We start from the raw sequence: 20000 nt of genomic DNA, 5'->3' as shown, positions 1-20000 counted from the left end.
TAAGTGGAGCACTCTGTGTGTCTTGGCCGGGGGCCTGTTCGTGTAGACTAATTGATGGTGTTAATTGTGCTTGATGAACTGCAGGGGGCAGCCTTCCTACCCGTTTGCTTCTTCAGAACCTCTGCTATGACTCTTCCTCCACGGACAAAAACAGAGGCAGGAAGTGTGCCATGAATCGCGTTATTCCAGTATTTTCCATGGCGTGACTGCCCACTGGATCACACTAATGTGAAATCCACACTACGTGGAAATCTAAAGAACAGAACAAAAGACTGGCGATTTGCCCCAATTCCCGGCCTTGCATGAGTTTGTGGGAGATTGAGTTTCAGGCTGTGCTTCTGCAGACGGAGCGCATCCCGTCCCCCCCGGGCCTTCTCAGTCCTGGAGGCTGTCCGGTCTGCATTTGTGGTTAAATATATCTCCGTTTCCTGCAGAGTATTAAAATTTCTTCTCCTTTCTGTTTTTGTCTTGAACTCTCATTCTCAGCAGGGCTGTTTAATGTTGTGCTTCCGACATACACATTTACATAAAGTGACCTGGAGGAGATGTTTGGAGATGTTTGGAGACAGTCCGCCCTGCCTGCTGGGCCATAGCCTGTCCTGGTGCATCTCCTCTTCTCATCTCCTTCTCCTGCTGTTTCAGTCCTGTGCCTCCTCCATTTTGTAGAAGGGTCAGACAAGTCTCTTCACAATCAGAGGCCGAATATTAATATTAATCCTCCCGGACGCCTCTGCATACAATAAACTGATTTCCAAATGGGTTTAAAAAAATACGGATTAATTGTTCTACTGAGTAGCTGAGTGAAGTGTGTGTGTGTGTGTGGTAGTGTTGTGGCTATTTAGTAGGAGTTATAGTGTTGAGTGTACAGTAGGTGTAGTAGTGTTGAGTATTAGTAGCTGTCAGGCCTACTTCAGATCTGTACAGAATACAGAATACTGAATAATTTGGAGATATCGGTTGTAGATATCAGTTGGAGATATCGGTCGGAGATATCGGTTGGAGATATGCAATGAGATATTTAACATTTAGTTCTGCCAGTTTATTCAGGTCTCACCCGGTGACGACAACATGCTGGACTGTGTTTCATAATTCATTTGAAATTCTTACAACTGTTCAGCGTTTCATTCCAAATATCAAATATCCCACATCTTGTTTTTCCGTAAGGACATAAAAAAACTGACATGAAAACAATAAACATTTAGGTTTTTTTTCTTTTTTTCATAACAGAAAATAAATGCCACCTGTGTGATGCAGGCGTGTGTCGATGTATCACACAAACTCAACACCCTTGTTAGTAGCTCGTTAACAGGTATAACGCAGTCCTTCATCAGAGCTCGGCTGTCTGGGCGTCTGGCGTCTGGGCGTCTGGGCATCCTGAACGCGTCCTCCCTGTCCTAGCCGGGCAGCGGGGACACTTTGATGTCCTCTCTGCTCCTAATGAGGACTGACAGATGTAGGTGAGCGTCTCTCAGTGGGCCACCCACCTCAGGTCTCTAATGACTGAGGAATCAGAAGTGGGAGGGCCCCGTGTGTGTGTGTGTGTGTGTGTGTGTGTGCTGTGAACAGAGTCAACACACAACCACTCCTCCTCACGGTTGCCATGGCATTCCTGCAGCCTCCACCACTTTCTTTTCTCCTCTTATCTCCCTCTTTCCACCCGGGCGTGTCTTCTCACCAGTATGCTGCGGGTGGGTGGAGTTTCTGTGCCACTGGGCCACCTCTACCCCACCTCTCCCCTCGTGTGCAGAAACTCATCCTGTCTTTAATAAACTCCGAGCACCGAGATAGACATTCTGTTCTGGACGGATCGATGGCATGTCTGCTGCTTGCTGGGTAGAAAGAAAACCAGGCTTGACCCCTCATGCAGCGAGCACACTTCCATAGCAACCGCTCACGGCACAACGCACATTTCTAAGCGAGGCTCCCGGAGTCGGAGAGTGGTGAGAGTGATCAGGAGGGCCAGCTGCGGGATCAGAAGCCTGTTTGTGTCCTGACATGTCCCGCGAGCCACTAAAAGAGCCACATAAAAGAGTTGTGAAGCTCTGATAGCAGCCTTAACTGTTGATACACACACACACTTCAGTCTCATATAAGGATCTGTGATAAGAGAGCTTGGAAGAAGCTGTCCTTGAGCCAGATAATTATGTTAATTATACTACACTAATTAAGTGCAGATTTTATTTCCTTCCGCGGTAAGGTTTACACCTTGCTTGCACTGAGCACACGCATGGCTGAAACTCATAAGACACAGACATCATAAAGTGCTTCTGATTGAACTGCGTTTAAAAGAAACGCAGCTATTCACTCGTTGTCGCTCAGAGGAGCTTGTTTGTCACGTCTGCCTTCCTGAGATACGTCCACGTTACTGCCGCGTCTCGGCGCGCTGACTCTGTCTTCGCTGATGTCTTGCCAGAGATACATTTCCGCGCTAAGAGACTCTGGTGATGGTAAAGTGTTTAAACCCGTCGCTTAGCGGTTGAATGCTGATGTCTTAAGTAGATTAAAGTGATACCTCTAATGTTTCAGAAGGCAGCAAACACAGACCTGCTCCATCTGTCTGTCAGCAGAGTTTCTGGACTCACTGCGGTGAGAGAGGACCTTCCAAAGAGCTTATTACAAATATCACAAGTCTTTGCTTCATTGAAGTAACAGAGGTGTAATAGAGCAAAGAAAAACAATCCTGTGCATTTGCATTTGCAAAAGGACAACGGTGATAAAACATCTGTGAGTTTCCTGTGAGTGTTAGGGCTTGTTCTTTTAAGAGCAGTGCTTGATGATAGCACTGATGTGTTTCTTAAGGAGCCATTCAAAGTGAGAAATGAGCTCACGTGTGCATCAGCCTTCAAATGTTAATAGTCAAACAAAACGGGCCCCAACCGTAGTACCGCCTTGACAGCATTACCGCCCTGACCAGAGAACCACCCCGACCGTAGTACCCCCGACCGTAATACCACCCTGACCGTAGTACCACCCTGACCGTAGTACCGCCCTGACCAGAGAACCACCTGACCGTAGTACCCCTACCATAGTACCACCCTGACCGTAGTACCACCTGACCATAGTACCCCGATCGTAGTACCACCCTGACCGCAGTACCACCCCGACCGTAGTACCGCCCGACCAGAGAACCACCCCGACCGTAGTACCCCGACCGTAGTACCACCCTGACCGTAGTACTGCCCTGACCAGAGAACCACCCCTGACCGTAGTACCGCCCTGACCGTAGTACCGCCCTGACCATAGTACCGCCCCGACCAGAGAACCACCCGACCATAGTACCCCCTGACCGTAGTACCACCCCGGCCGTAGGACCACCCTGACCGTAGTACCACCCGACCAGAGAACCACCCAGACTGTAGTACCCCCTGACCATAGTACCACCCTGACCGTAGTACCGTCCAGACCATAGTACCGCCCCGACCGTAGTACCACCCTGGCCATAGTACCATCCTGACCGTAGTACCATCCTGACCGTAGTACCGCCCCGACCAGAGAACCACCACAACCGTAGTACCCCCTGACCGTAGTACCACCCCGACTGTAGTACTACAGGCAGGTAGTACTGCCCTGACCGGGGCGTGCACACCCTGTGGCTGTCATGGGGCCTAATCATTAATCCACCTCTCTGGGGTAAAGTTCACAATATTCACCCTCCACCTGTCTGATTACAAACATCACTTATCCCAACATCTCTGATAGCACAGGCTGTGCTGTGGGCTTACTGGTCTCCACTGGTGTGACTGAACACACAAGTCTCACACTGGAATTGCTTATCCAGGGTTTTCTGGGATAATGACGTATCCCAAGGTAACCGAGCGTACGCTGAATTAACAAGGAGTCAAAGAGTAAAGCCCTGGAGTCTGGCCTGGGTGGAACTCTCTGTGTGCTGATGGGAAAGTGCCTAATGAATGCCATTCAAATGACACGGTGATAACTGTACTGGATAAGATGCCCACGTGACTCATGCATATTCATGTTATCATGTTTTTCCTTTAGCAACACTTTATGTCTAAATAATAGGAATAAAACATTGCAAATATTTATGTATTTATCTGTGTGTGTGCGTGCATTAGTACATTATTGACGTTAGTACATTATTGCTAAGGCGATTGTCTGAGTTTCAGACCCTGCGACCCCTTATTATAATAACGCTCTTCACATTAGAAGAACATAAAGACAGATTAAATACACAGAAAGACTAACAACAGCTAGAGCCCAAATTCGGCGGGTCTTTTTTCAGGGCCTGCTCTGTTGTAGTCCAGATCTGGTCCTAACCCAGCGGGGCGGTTAGTGTGTGACGCACAGTGTGCAGGATTAACTCGTCGTGTGTTCTCTTTCCTGCACACCGGCTGCACCCGGACGGAACCGCGTGGGCGCGTCCAGTCGCACGTGAGTACAGCTCGTCGTGTGCAACCCGCCAGCTGAACGCCGCGTGGTATAATTAAGGCGTTGAACGGTTTTCATTAAAACCGTAACAGCACCGCATTAACGATGTCGCCGACGTAAACACAGCCGATTTCTTCTAATTCACTGCACGTTTGCCGTCATGCTCCATTACTATTAAGGTATTGTTGTGTCGTAGGGCGTCATCGTGGTGTGTGTGTGCAGGTGATCTCGTCTGATATGAAGGAGGACCACATTTTCCGTCTGTCGGGGAAGGGGGCGGACCAGGACCCAAAGGGCGTGTTCAGCATCAACAGATTGACGGGGGAGGTTGCTGTGAGTCGCGCGCTGGACCGGGAGGCCTTGGCCTTTTACCACGTGAGTGTCCCGCCCAGTGGGTGGTCCTCCTGCTGCATGCTGGGAATGTGTGCTGTGGAATTCTGGGGCTAGTAGTTTCCGATTTCTATGGGCTCGTTTACCAGACCCAGATTAAACCTATGGCTAGACTGAATAAAGGAATTACCAGTGAATTACCCAGTCCAGAACTGGGAAACTGGTCTTCAATTTTCAGTTTAGTCCAGCCATAACAACACTGATATAACATAAATTACCTGTGTGTGTGTGTGTGTGTGTGTGTGTGTGTGTGTGATATGCTCATTCAAGCTGAAAACAAACAAATAAACAAATGAAAATATGAGTTATTGTTGGTTGTGATCAGGAGAGTACCAGGTGTTGAGAAGCCCAGCACACACACACACACACACACACACACACACACCCAGTGGCCACTCCAGATAACCAGAAAGACAAATTGTACCCTTTCATTCTGAAGCTCTGGTGATCAAACTGCACTCTCTCTCTCTTTCTCTCTCTGCCTATGACCGTTTGTGGTTTTCTTGTGTTTTTTCCATCTCCTGAAGAGAACTGCAGGGGATAACACCTTACTGTGGTATTCCTTGGTCTTCCAAGCAATAACATCTATAAAGCAGTTAACACTCTGGATCGCACTCTGCTGGTGCGTTCTGATAAAAGTGTGTAAGACGGGTCTGAGGTCTCTGACTAGGTAGGCCTGTCACCCACGGCCTGTCTCTCCGTGAAAATATGAGGGAGAGAAAACACACGGCATTTTTATACATCTTTCATCTGAAAAGCTACACAGCACATTTCTGTCCTGCTGTCACTGTGTGCCGCTGAGAGCTCGTGGTTGCCAAGGCTCATATAAATGTCTGTGTTTTTGTCAGTTTGTGTATGTCATTATGTGTTCAGTGAGTGTGTGTGTGTGTGTGTGAGTGTGTGAGTGTGTGTGTGTGTGTGTGTGTGTGTGTGTGTGTGTGTGTCTGTGTGTGTGTGTGTGTGTGTGTGTGTGTGTGTGTGTGTGTGTGTGTGTTGTGGCCCTCAGACGGGATCAAAGTCCGCCTCTCAGTGTCCACTTGACATTGTCCTCTCTCCACTGGTCTGTCCGTGCTCTGCCGCACAACCCCACCAACACACACACATCAAAGCCACATGGGTCACAGTAGCACACACACACACACACAAACACAAATAGTACAACTACAGTGGCACAGTCACCACAGGATAACAGTAACCACAATAACTACACTATAACAGTCACTACAATCAGTGTACTAACACAACTGAACACACAAGCGTGTGTACTGACATGGCTGAACACACAGATGGGTGTATTACATGACTGAACACACAAGCGACGGTGTATTCACGCGACTGAACAAACGGGTGTACTAACATGACTGAACACACAGGTGGGTGTATTACACGACTGAACACACAGGTGGGTGTATTACACGACTGAACACACAGGTGGGTGTATTAACACGATTCAACACACTCTGTCAGGATTGATGTGGAAACAGCTGCATCCGTCATTTACAGTAATTTATTTTCAATTTGTTGGCTGTTAAATAATAATTAATTGTTAAATAATATTTTTTTCAAATTTGCGACCTTCATTATAGTAGTAGTAAGCACACACACACACACACACACACACACACACACAAACATGCACATGTACACCAACCCACACCCACATACACACACCAACGCACCCACACCCACACCCACATACACACACCAACGGACCCACACCCACACCCACATACACCCACACCCACACCCACATACACACACCAACGCACCCACACCCACACCCACACCCACATACACACACCAACGGACCCACACCCACACCCACATACACCCACACCCACACCCACATACACACACCAACGCACCCACACCCACACCCACATACACCCACACCCACACCCACATACACACACCAACGCACCCACACCCACACCCACACACACACACCAACGCACCCACACCCACACCCACATACACCCACACCCACACCCACACCCACACTTTGCAGCTTTGCAGCTTTGTCTTGTGTTGATGTTGTCATAGTGCTTCTCCATGTGGCACTCATGGCATGGATGATGTCAGACGCCAGCATTGGTTAGATGATTAGAGCTCCTGTCTTCTCTACACAAGAACATCAAGAAACAACCGCAGAACATACGTGGACGCTCCAATTACATGTTTACGCTGAAACATGTTTTTAAGAACACACCAACCTGACAGCTGAATTCGTGCAAATCTATCAGGGCACACACACACACACACACACACACTGCGCTGGGTACTGATATCAGGGTGTATACACACACACTGTGCTGGGTGGTCACAGCAAGGTGAACACACACACACACACGCTGTGCTGGGTGGTGATAGAGCCATGGGGGTTTTAAGGACACACAGGCAGTTCAAGTCTTTAGTACAGAGAATCAATAAGTGAAATTAATGCCAAGGGACATGTGTCTCCACATATCTCCAAATGTCTCCATGTGTCTCCACATATCTCCAAATGTCTCCATGTGTCTCCACATGTGGTAGCATTTACAAAAGAGGAACTGAATCTGCACTGAGATATTAGTGGAAATATAACCTCAGACATGTTGAATTAAAAGTATACTTTTAATATTTTAGGAAACAGCAATGGAAACAAAATAAGCACAATATTCAATCCTTAACAAGCCCTGAAATATTCGATTTATTTTGTTTCTTATTTGAAAAGGATCTCCTCTCATTTTGGAACTAGGCGCTCCTCCGGTGGACATGAGAAGCTCTTAGCCTCAGCACTGCAGGCTTTCAAGAGAAAACTTTCAGGTTTATTTAAGAACAGTGAACTGGCAACCGCAGCGCGTCCTACTTCTCAGAGATCATGCCACTCTCGCTACTGTTGGACTGCTGAGAAATGCCTTCTATTTTAAAGGTGTCGGAGCACTGCTGCTGTGTTTATCTGAGAGCTGAGAAGCTGTTGGAGGCTGAAACATGTTCTTTATGCCTGAGTAAATTACGGCAATCACAGGACTGCCCCTCTCTACAGCTGTCTCTCTCTCTATCTGTCCGTCTGTCTACCTGTTTGTCTTTCTCTGTCTCACTGTATCATTTTTTTCTCTTTCTCTCTCTCTCTAATTCTCTCTCTTCCTGTCTCCCTCTTTCTTCCTGTTCCTTGTGTCTGTTGCTCACTTTTCTCTCTCCCACACATTCTCACGTTTTGTAAGGTGGCGTTCTGACTTCGTGCTGTAACAGGACGTACAGACAGCCCTCCTACGACACGCGGTCGTCTTCACCCGCCTCAACCCGTTAGTGATGCTCTACTTCTGGGCAGTGGTGTCTCAGTGGTGAAGGTACTTGGCTTGTAATCAGAAGGTTGCTGGTTCAAGTTCCCACTGTTGGGCCCCTGAACAAAACCCTTAACCCTCAAGAGTGTGAGTACTCTCACCCTGCTCACTCACTCCAGGAGGACAGCACTCTCACCCTACACACCCCAGTGTTCCAAGCAGGTTTACAGGCTCTGCTGCAAAAGGGAATGTTTTGATCTGCTGTAGGGAAGTAATGGAACCACCATGTCCGGCCGTTGGACTTCCATCAACTTCAGTCCCTCTGTGATCATCGTGCTTTGTGTGTGTGTGTGTGTGTGTGTGTGTGTGTAGTACAGTACAGTAAACTATGTTTATCTTATTGACAGACACTGTTCTGTGTAAATAGGTTGAAATGAGAAATTGGGAGTCCGAAATTAGTCATTAAAGAATTTTTTTTCACCTGTGAGAATATCATTGTGATCTGGGAAACAGAGCGGGATCCTGGGCCAGGCGACGACGGACGCAGGTAATGGCAGGTAAAAGCATCCATAATAGCTCATGTTTAGGTCAGCCTAGCAGGAATTGCAGCTGTTTACTCGCCCCTGCGCATAGTTACCGTTGTTACCGTAGTTACTGTTGCCATATTACTGCCGCCAGGCCCCTGCTTCTTCTAGCAGTGTGTGGACAGGCAGTGTGTGGACAGGCAGTGTGCTGACGTACAGTGAGTGGATGTACAGTGTGTGGACAGGCAGTGTGTGGACATGCAGTGAGTGGACATGCAGTGTGGACGTACAGTGTGTGGACGTACAGTGTGTGGACATGCAGTGAGTGGACATGCAGTGTGTGGACATGCAGTAAGTGGACATGCAGTGTGGACGTACAGTGTGTGGACATGCAGTGAGTGGACATGCAGTGTGTGGACATGCAGTGAGTGGACATGCAGTGTGGATGTACAGTGTGTGGACAGGCAGTGTGTGGACGTGCAGTGAGTGGACATGCAGCCCTCCCCCACTCAGTGTCTGTGGGCACTCTGGGAGATAACTGGACAGTAACTGCAGGCTGGTGTTTAATGATACCCACTGCTTGCACTTCCCATCAGTCCCCTCCACACAGCACCAATCAAAACAGCCAAAATGAAACATTAAACGCTTAATGGGAACTTTAAATGTCGTGTTCACATTCCACATTAGAACATTAGAGGACAGCAGGCACATGGCCTGGTCTTAATACCACATCTTCAGGGGTTACAGGTCAAAGGTCCGTCCACGGGAAGCAGCGCCGTGTGAGTGAGTGTGTATTTGCAGTGTGTGACGTCTGCAGATCAAACTTATGGTTAATTAGTACATAAGACAAAGTTTTTAATGAACAAAGTACTGCTCAGTACCAAAGGGACTGGCCAGTACTCTGTAGACTGCTAGTGTCTCTTCTGATAGTAATACTACACCTACTACATCCAAGTGTAGCTGAGGTTCATATTCAGAAGGCCAGCACAGTTGGACGTGAGGGACGTGATTTGTTCTACAGGTGAGAAGGTGAGCGATGCGTAGAAGACCACCAGCATGGCGAGCTTCACGCCTCTTCCACATCTGTGTAAATAAACGTATTAATTGAACCGCTTTCACAGTGGGGGACAAGTTAGCTGGCACTGAAAGATGAAATAAAATGATTGAAATAGTTTTCACAGTTTATTTCAAACAAATGAAAATGGGAGATGAAGACAACAGGGCCTCAAGTTAAAGCTACTTTATGTGTCGCAGGTATAAATGACACTGGGACAGGATTAGTGGAGATTACGCTCAGGTTACAGCTTCACAAGGATAACAACAGATCTTATTACCACGACAACAAATTTAAAAAGTATAAGAGCTTCACTGAACGTGGGAAAAACAGAGACGCACAGCACTCTATCCCAGTATTCCCAGAGTATTCTCAACTCTCAATAATTGTGTAGCTTTTCACCGAGAATTAAAATCTCTCTCCGTGTTCTTGGTGTTTTTGAGTCATTGACTGTCTGTGATGAGGCCGTACCCTGAACATCAGGAATTAACGCACTCATCAGTATCTCAGATTTCCATAGTATTTGCATGGTTAACGTCCACACCTGATACGGTGAACGTGCGTCAGTGAGGAAGACTCCAAACATGGAATGTGATGACCAAAGGCCTAATGATGGTTTTTAATCAGGTTTTAAAACAGTATTCAAACATTTTAAACAGTTTACATATCTTATTTTACTTCTTCAACTATTCACCCCAATTAGGACAAATATTCTTGTTTTTGAACACAAATAACACTCATGTGAACAGCAAATTAGGGTTTTTTTCATTAGTCTGTTCCTCATAATTGGATGAGTGTGTACAGATACTGGAGAGACGCTTCGTCTGGTAGCTCTTATTCAAATTTGACTGATGAATTATTCATTAAGTGTTAGCCAGGATAACACAATTGAGTAAAATTTTTGACATAAACAAACAAACTCCCGTAGTGGTTCCCTTGGCCTAGCGCTACAGATGCCTTGGTTTCGATATTCAAACCGAACCACACTTATATGGCACGAGACTTTTGTAAAACCTGGCAATTACAATATTGTCTTTGAGTGATATTCATACATTAACACAATTCCCAACTGAAATTTTACAAGATTGCTGGTGTGTGTGTGTGTGTGTGTGACTCCAATACCTGTTTGTTTAATTAAATGTTTATTTATTTATTTATTTTAATCCACAGTAGGTCCAGGGTGAGACTCCTCCTTCCTTACTGTTCAGCTTGGTGTAACTTTACTCATCCCTCCCCAGACATTCAAGAAATGTAAATTTAATTCATAGTTTGCTAAACTTGCAAATAAAAGATTTACCAAGACTAAGGTTTGGAGTGGTATAATAAGACTCCATTCTCACATATGTATTTATATACACATCTGGCACCAGCATCAATAGTAAAGCAAAATAATGTTAAATAATGATTCATCATGATCAATAATGCCTTGAAAAGAGGAACAGTACACACATGTCCTGGAACACCAGTCGATAGTCAGAGAGGGTTGGTAGTTTCCCCCTGACATCAACATTCACTGAGCCACTGAGTGTAAAAGGGGTGAAAGGTTGAGAGTGGAGGAGATAGATGGAGTTGGGGTGATGGGTGGAGGAGAAGGGTGGGGTGATAGAGGAGACAGGCCCTGCATCTGGAGAGTAGGAGTGAGGGTCCCTGCTCTGATGAGGGTCTGTAGAAAGCTGCTCTCTACATCTGAGGGGTTCTCTCTCAGGGTCGGCTCTCATGGGTATTCCTCTGGGAGACTGTGTCCACACCCACACACGATGAAGAGGATCTCGAGGGAAAACATCTTTGTTCACACAGGCGTCCTAAGAGAGGCACGCACTCATTCATAAATATATCAGGAAAGACACTTTAAATTCTATAACGCTTCTTGAAAAAAGCTTTGAAAATGCAAAGAAACACAATCCCTCATTACTTACGCACCGACTGTGATGTGCCGTGACCCCGCAGTCGCGTGCCCTCGGTCTGTAAATTCACCCAGCTTCTGCAGAGCGAGCAAAACGCGCGCGCTTCCCCTTCCTTACGAATGTGATTTTACTTTAGGAGCCACGCCTGTAACAAAATATTTTTACCTGTGTTGTCTACCATTACAGAGTATTTATTAAGACAAACATGATCAGCGATACATGGAAGATGAAATGCTCTCCACATACATAAACGTCGTCGTTTCCGTATCTGACACATCTAAGCTGGGTTAGATAATTACCTCGCTAATTTAACCTACTAACCGTGCACGTCAGGTCAGCTCTGGCCAGCTAAAGCCACATGTAACGTTTCCGTGTTGTGATCGTAAATGTTTCTCTGTGCTCCTATATGTTGGACCTCGGAAGCACTAGAGATCCTTGAAGAACGTTCGCCGTACAAAGCTGCTTTGCTTTTTTCCTGTTTATTATTCAAAAGGCGAGCGTGAGCTTTGTGATGTGAAGCATAAACCTCGTGAACACGTTCAGCTGTTGCCCGAATTAAAAAAAAAGTCAAATGTGTTGTGTCGTCCGTTTTTCCGGTGGCTGCCTTTCCGCATGCAGTTCGGAGACCAGCGTGCCGCTGGTGCGTAAAACCAGGAACGGGTTACGGCAGGATTTCCGATTAATCTGAGGAACACACGAAGGGTTTAGCGGAAAACAGTTCGATAAGCGCGCGGAGCCGGCGCCCGGGAGCCCCGCGCTGCGTGTCGGTGCATGGAGAATAAACGCGCGCTTGTCCACTTCGTTTCTACGTGGCTTTGGGGATGCGGCCATACGCTCGCGCTGAAATCCCGCGTTCTGCTTGGCTGCTCGGTAATGTGCTGGGTGTTGGAGCGCGCGGGACTACTGACCGGTATGTTTCTGCGGCCCGAGGCGCCCATGGTTGGGTGTAAAAGGTGAATCTGGCTTGAGCTCGTAAATCAACAGTGACTGTCTTGTTTGAGAAGCGGTCGCATGCTAAGCAAAAACGAATGATTAAAGGCCCCACCTGCCGCAATCCTGCGCACGTGGGACGCGTGGCTGCACCTGAGACTGCAGGTTATCCACTGCACCGGACAGCTCGCGGGCGTGGGAGGACGCTCGTGAAGTCGTTTCGTCGTCAGAGCCTCGCGGTGTCTTGGCAGAGCGCCAGGGAACTGCAGGCTTATTGATGCTTTGAGGGACATTTATCACATTTGAAACAGACTGAAAGTAAACATCACAGTCGTCGTTTGTGGATGTCTGAGAATAAAAGTGGGTCTCGGGGTAATTGCTCCTCTCCGTGGCGTTTTTATAGGGCATGAACACATAATTTGTTTTGCCAAGGGCACAAAAATTGCATCTTTTTGTGGCTTTTTGTGTTTGAAGGCCCTTCCTAGACCCAACCACTGCTCCATGTCCAGTCACATGCGTTGCTACTGAGCAAAGGAACAAACAAGGGACATGATTTAGCTGTCAGTCTCCTGACGGGGGGTTGTGGGAGTTTTGGAGGGCCTCTGTCAAAATTGGTCAGAAATGTTTGACCAATAGGGCCTAAAAATGAGACGTTTAAGCTCAGAATTCATATTCATGTGATTTTTCTGTGCGGTATTGCATCTGAGTCCGTTTAGCAGTCTGGGCGGGGGCTGCGCGATTTAGATCGTGGCAAACCTGACAGACGGTCGCACTGGTGTCTCCTCTGAAAAAGTGAGATCAATCTGAGCATCAGGCCTCTGCTCTGTCTCTACGCCTCCCCGAGTTTAAATGAGTTGTGTTATTAGCGGTGGGAGGAGAGAGCTCCTGTGGGGGGGGGGGGCTGAGATCAGAGCACCAGCCTCTCTTCAGACTCCACCATAAAGACAGATGAATAATACCTTCAGAGGGTAGCCGGCTGCTCCTGTCGTATGAAACACCTTCTAAAGCCCTAACCTTGCTTTCAGCGCACTTCAGTGTGTGTGTGCGTGTGTGCGTGCGTGCGTGCGTGTGTGTGTGTGTGTGTGTGTTGGAAGGGGGGATTATTTTTATCTGCCCACTACCATAAAAGATCTTTCTCTGTATCATTATCTCTCTCCATCTCTCTCTCTCCCTCCCTCCCTCTCTCTCTCTCCCTCTCCCACTCTCCATCCCTCTCTCTCCCTCCCTCTCTTTTCATCCCTCTCTCTCTCTTCCCCTCTTCCCCCTCTCCCCCCCCCTCTCTCTCTCTCTCCATCTCTCTCCCTCTCTCTCTCACTCCATCTCTCTCTCTCTCTCTCTCTCTCTCTTCCCCTCTTCCCCCTCTCTCCCCCCCCTCTCTCTCTCTCTCTCTCTCTCTCTCCATCTCTCTCCCTCTCTCTCTCACTCCATCCCTCTCTCTCTCTTCCCCTCTTCCCCCTCTCTCCCCCCCCTCTCTCTCTCTCTCTCCATCTCTCTCTCTCTCTCCCTCCCTCCCTCTCTCTCTCTCCCTCTCCCACTCTCCATCCCTCTCTCTCCCTCCCTCTCTTTTCATCCCTCTCTCTCTCTTCCCCTCTTCCCCCTCTCCCCCCCCCTCTCTCTCTCTCTCCATCTCTCTCCCTCTCTCTCTCTCTCCATCTCTCTCTCTCTCTCTCTCTCTCTCCCCCCCTCTCTCCCCCCCTCTCTCTCTCTCCATCTCTCTCCCTCTCTCTCTCACTCCATCTCTCTCTCTCTTCCTCTGCCTTTCTTTTGTCAGGTGTTCCTTTTCTTTCCTCTCTTTTAAAGGTGAACTATTTATGTCCACACACACACCACTAGATCTGTATGCTCTTTTAGATTTAAAATTAAAATATATTTCCGACCCATTTCCTCCTTTTCCTTTCTCCTGTTTTGTCTTCTTATTCTTCTCTCTTCTCTCTGTGTCAGTTTCGGAACTTGCACGTTACCCAGTGGGAGGAATATTGTCCAGGTTAAATCACTGAATACGCTTCCGGGATATTTGTAATAAGAGCGAGTTGATGAGGCTTTTAAATTGCCGTTACATGTGTGTGTATTCCGGAGGCATTTCCAGCTCCTGGCGCTTAGACTCCCAGACCCAGGTTGAGCCAGGCACCACTACCCCCTCATCTGGATTTTTCCCAGCGATTCTTTTCCCGGGATCAGCATACTGTATGTACTGTGAAATGTCTGCAACTACCTGAAACCGTCTGATAAAAATAATATGTTTTGGACAAATATGGGAAGAGACAGCCAGTGGCACATGTAGAAATATAGCCCTGAGCCCTTGGGTGGGTCTTTTATTATGTAATCTGCTTTCTGTCACTGTGCCAGGTGACTGATGAAATGTTCTGTAATGATGATTTTAAAACTTCTTCCATTCAGCCCTCGTAATGGTGCTGGCTGGGCTGTGGTTCCATGTGAGTCTCCCCTGTCGGGTTCACCAGACCGATCCAGGACACCGAAGGCCTGGTGATTTGTTCTAAGAACACGTGTTTTCAGGTCCCTATACTTCAGGTCAGTTTGATGAAGGGGTTGAAGCACGTTTGAGCCCAGTTCGTGTTATATTTCTTTAGTTATACTGGATCATTGCTTGAATAACTCCTACAATGTAATCGTCTCATAATCATAAACAAAGGGGTTTCCTTTTACAAACGGAAAACGTAACACTTTACTGTCAGGTGATTAACAGAAGAAGTCCAGGAGCGTCTAGGAAATGTTGAACAAGGTCTGGTTGAGCCTGAACTGCTTAGTTTGTTTGGGACAGAGGAGCTTTGATCAGCTGTGCCAGCAGACTGAAAGCTGATCTGTCTGCTATGCACTGGACTGGACTGTCCAGGAGAAGACATGGTCATATTCACCTTCAGACCAGCAGAATTCAGGGTTTGTCGTTTCCCGTGTCGAGACACTGCATTAATGACATGTCCGTCTGTTTGCATTAATGACATGTCCGTTTGCATTAATGACATGTCCGTTTGCATTAATGACATGTCTGTTTGCATTAATGACATGTCCGCTTGCATTAATGACATGTCTATTTGCATTAATGACATGTCCGTTTGCATTAATGACATGTCTGTTTGCATTAATGACATGTCCGTCCGTTTGCATTAATGACATGTCCGTCCGTTTGCATTAATGACATGTCCGTTTGCATTAATGACATGTCCATCTGTTTGCATTAATGACATGTCCGTTTGCATTAATGACATGTCCGTTTGCATTAATGACATGTCTGTTTGCATTAATGACATGTCCGTCCGTTTGCATTAATGACATGTCCGTTTGCATTAATGACATGTCTGTTTGCATCACCACTTGTTGCTATGGCAGCAGTGAAGTTAGGAAACTCAAAGAGAAAGACCTGAACTTTACAAGGCCAGTGAATGAATGTTGTGAGTTAAGCTTCCACTGTTTCATACATGAACTGGCTCCTCCTACTACTAGTTCAGATGCACTTTGGTTGCACAGTTGATGAAGGACCTCTGAACATCCTGTTTCTTTGGAAACCTTTATACAGAGAGAGAGAGAGAGAGAGAGAGAGAGAGAGAGAGAGAGAGAGAGAGAGTGTGTGTGTGTGTGTGTGTGTGTCAGAGAGAGAGAGAGAGAGAGAGAGAGAGTGTGTCAGAGAGAGAGAGAGAGAGATCCTGTATATATTTATTTATAATGCTGAAGTCTTTTCTTGGAGCTAGTTTCACCAGCACCTTTCTCCTCTGATGGTATAATCCCATTAACCTCCCTCTCTTATAAAAATCTGTGTGTGTGTGTGTGTGTGTGTGTGATGGAAATGTGTGAGTATATCTGCAGATCCAGAGCATACTGAGTGGAGCTGTGTGAAATATTTATATATCTATCTATATGCATGCAGACATACATTATGTGATGCTAGTGGGCGTGGCCTATTAGACCCCAGGCACATGATGTGTGTGGGCGTGGCTTATTGGCCCCAGGCACATGGTGAGTGGGTGTGGTCTTTTAGACCCCAGACACATGATGTGAGTGGGTGTGGCCTATTAGACCCCAGAGCTCTTTCCTTAAATCTGCTCCCACTCTGTAAAGATGAAATTAAAATTGGTTTCTTATTTCATTCTGTAGACAAGATATGATAATGAATTAACATTAAAGTTTCCTTCCTTCACACTGTGTGGTATGTGTGTGTGTGCGTGCGTGTGTGATGTGATGGTTATGGACTTTAGTGGAAGTGAAGACCTTAATAGCCTTTAAATACCCACTATACCTGTCTTTCTCTCTCTCTGAGTCTGTCTCTGAGTCTATCTATATCTGTGTCTGTCCATGTCTGTCTTACTCTCTGTCTGTCTGTCTCTCTCTCTCTCTGAGTCTGTCTCTCTCTCTCTCTGAGTCTGTCTTTCTCTCTCTCTGAGTCTGTCTCTGAGTCTATCTATATCTGTGTCTGTCCATGTCTGTCTTACTCTCTGTCTGTCTGTCTCTCTCTCTCTCTGAGTCTGTCTCTCTCTCTCTCTGAGTCTGTCTTTCTCTCTCTCTGAGTCTGTCTCTGAGTCTATCTATATCTGTGTCTGTCCATGTCTGTCTTACTCTCTGTCTGTCTGTCTCTCTCTCTCTCTGAGTCTCTCTCTCTGAGTCTGTCTTTCTTTCTGTCTGTGTGTCCTCACATCGTGTGAGCCCTGGACAGTGTTGGATCTCTTCCCTGAGGGTTTTCTGTTTCTGCTGTGTTTAATTTAAACCTCTGTCTCTCTTCGGCGCCCCAGATTTCCTGCCCACGCCGTGGTGTTTGGTGTTGGCCAGCGCCAGATTCCATTCACAGCACACCACCCTTTTCACTCCTTGTTGTCTGAGCCAGACTCGTTCTTTTGCCTTTCAGAAAGTGGAGCAGTTATGCAGTTCCTTTCTTCACTGTGACTACAAGCATGGTCCCTTTGTTTAAGTAAGCGGCAGAACTTCTATTTTGAAGCAGCGGGGCTTCTATTTTGAAGTGTTTTTGTTGTTGTAGTACACACCCCAGCACCCAAGGCTGCACAAACAAGTAAACTTAATCTCTTCCTGCAGATGGCATCCCATGTTACTCTTCATTAGGGGAATAAAAACACTTATTACATCAGCAGTAGTGTCAGAAATGTGGGAGTGTAAGAATGATGGCCGCCCATATTACTAAGATGACTGCACGCTCCTTCATGGTGCACCAGCACTTCAGAAATACACTGAGAAATATTTCAGTGGAGGTTCTTCAGAACTTTGAGAACTTCGCCACTCATTTCTGTGCTCATGACCTTAAATGTGCACAGAGTTCTCTGGAATTACAGCTTAAATTCAGTTTAGTGTGAACTTTGCCTGAGAAGTCATCAGTGCAGTTGTGGTTGCACTGAGGGGGTCTCCATGGTCTCTCTCTCTCTCTCTCTCTTTCTCTTTCTCGCTCTCTGTCTCTCTCTCTCTCGCTCTCTGTCTCTCTCTCGCGCTCTCTTGCTCTCTCTCTCTCTCTCTCTCTCTCTCTCTCTCGCTCTCTGTCTCTGTTTCTCTCTCTCACTCTCTTGCTGTCTCTCTCTCTCTCTCTCTCTCTCTCTCTCTCTCTCTCTCTCTCTCTCTCTCTCTGCCTCTCTGTTTGACAGGGCCCTGTGATGTTCAGCTCAGATGAGCCGTAATGAGTCACTGCTCTTGTGGTTTTCCCACCACAGCCTACAGCGAGCTCGAGTGAGACAGAGATAAGAGAGAGCAGCAGGGAGACAGTGGAGACACATCTGTCCACCGTTAAATCCTAGTGCAAAATATTCACCAGAACTCTCTAGATTAGCCAAAACAAACCACACCGTCCAGGACAAACCACACTGTGCGGTTTTCTGCCTTTTTGGTTTGGAACACTTTCTGGTCATTTCTGGTCATTTTCTTGCTGCTACTGTCTGAACCGCGTGCTCCCAGTCGCTGGCGATCCATCGTGCCAAATTATGTCTGATTTAACGCATGTGATATTTCTTATTAGATATTTAAGGGGGCGGAACAACGTGGAAGCGTGTGAGGCAGAGAGAACACAGGTATCCACCCCCAGTTTATGGCAGGCTGTGGAGACCTGCTAATAAACACATCATCTGTGCTGTGACAGTCCGTCAGTGATCTGCGCTGTGTGTAATTTTCACTGTTGCCCTCTTTCTTTATCTCTGTGCATTTAACGAGTCATTTGCCTTCAAATTAAATCATTTGTGGGTTTTAGAGGCGCAATTCTGGACTCGATGGTCTGATCCCGAGAGAACTCGCTCCCTGGTGTGTTATTACACAGCTGACAGGAAATCAGCTTCAGTCCTGCAACCTGACACGTGTTTTCCGCCCTGCACATGCGGCCAAACGCACAGTCCTGTCTGAGCTGCACCCATCCGTCCTGGTTGACTACTGGACAGCTGATCAAACACTGGGCAGTGAAAGGATGAGGAGAAGATCTGTGCAGGCCAAACGTGGTGATCGTTTAACCCAGCCAAGCAGATGGAGGTGAGGAGTCTTGGAGGAGCTGCCCAGGAAGAACGGCGTCTCCGTCAGCGAAATGAAGGAGAGATTCGTGCAGTCCAAACAGAAAGCAAGGCTGGTTCTTATACAGAACTAAGCATGATTGATGGGGGGGGGGGGAGAGAGAGAGAGAGCGAGCGAGAGAGAGAGAGAGAGAGAGAGCGCTGCAGCTGGACACCTGCTCGGTGTGGCAGACGCGAGGCCCTGCCTGTCTCCATGGTCGATGGGTGCGGGACCACGTTCCCAGGCTGTAGTGCGCAAACAGGACTCTCCCTGTTAGTTCTGGAGACGTTGTAGACTTCTAAAGTGTCACATGTCTGCGTGCAAGTGCAAAGTCTTGTTAGGCTTTGCCTTAGGTGCTCTGCCCTGCCTCAAACCTCACGCAGAGAGAGACAGAGAGAGACCGAGATCGAGAGATCAAAGGTAGTGTTTGAGGGAGTGTGTGAAAGGCTTGGAGTGGTGGTGTATTAATTCCCAGCCTCCTTCTCACATGAACATGAATGCATGAGTAACACAGCAGATGCTTATGCGTCCTGAATTTGAGCACAGTAGAGAGACCAGCACACACACACAGGCCTCAGTAGAGAGACCAGCACACACACACAGAGCGAGGTGAGATGTATTGTTCTCAAAAGCACTTCACCTGTCCTCAGAAGTGTGTATATGTGTTTTTGTGTGTGTAGATATGCATGCTTGTGTGTGTGTGTACGTTCTCTTGCGTATGTGAGGTTGTGTGTGTGTATGTACACATGCATATGTGTTTGTGTTTGTATGTGTGTGTGAGTGTATATATATTTGTGTGTATACGTACGCTTGTGTGTGTGTGTGTCTCACTGACTGTGTGTTCAGTAGTCTCCAGGATGTTGTCCGAGGTGTGACATCACAGCTTTTTGTGTTGCCTCAGCGTTCTGTGTGATGGGGTCGCATCCCGCGAGTGCCGCACCGGTGTGGCCCAGCTCTCTGTGATGTATGAGCTGTTAGCCGTTGAGCGCTCGCACTGGGAGTTCTGGGGCGTTAAGGGTGTTGGACCAGGCCGAGAGGGGAGGGGTGACAGTCCAGTGACACCAGACAT

The 20000-nt window shown here is 47.2% G+C and overlaps 1 protein-coding gene and 1 long non-coding RNA gene across 6 annotated transcripts in view; one reads left to right on the top strand and one right to left on the bottom strand.

The window, feature by feature from the left end:
- Window positions 1–20000, top strand: part of cdh13 (cadherin 13, H-cadherin (heart)) — a 265633-nt gene that overhangs the window by 114668 nt on the left and 130965 nt on the right. Inside the window, exon 5 of the mRNA XM_035525755.2 lies at window positions 4609–4761. Coding sequence (XP_035381648.1) covers window positions 4609–4761 — 153 coding nt within the window. The remainder of the gene's footprint in view (window positions 1–4608; window positions 4762–20000) is intronic.
- Window positions 9745–12816, bottom strand: LOC113585088 (uncharacterized). Of its 5 annotated transcripts, none has more exons than XR_014124238.1 (3): window positions 12430–12816; window positions 11538–11666; window positions 9745–11419 (listed from the first exon to the last, which is right to left on the bottom strand). It is a non-coding gene; the product is annotated as an uncharacterized LOC113585088 (long non-coding RNA). The 5 variants fall into 5 exon arrangements; XR_014124239.1 differs by having other exon boundaries at window positions 12567–12816; XR_003411466.3 differs by lacking the exon at window positions 12430–12816 and adding an exon at window positions 11768–12366.

Source organism: Electrophorus electricus, chromosome 6 (genome assembly GCF_041902795.1).
Source record: "Electrophorus electricus isolate QZ-2024a chromosome 6, ASM4190279v1, whole genome shotgun sequence".
Lineage (NCBI taxonomy): Eukaryota > Metazoa > Chordata > Actinopteri > Gymnotiformes > Gymnotidae > Electrophorus > Electrophorus electricus.
Note: the sequence above shows the minus strand (reverse complement) of the source record. Positions and strands in the feature narration are given on the sequence as shown.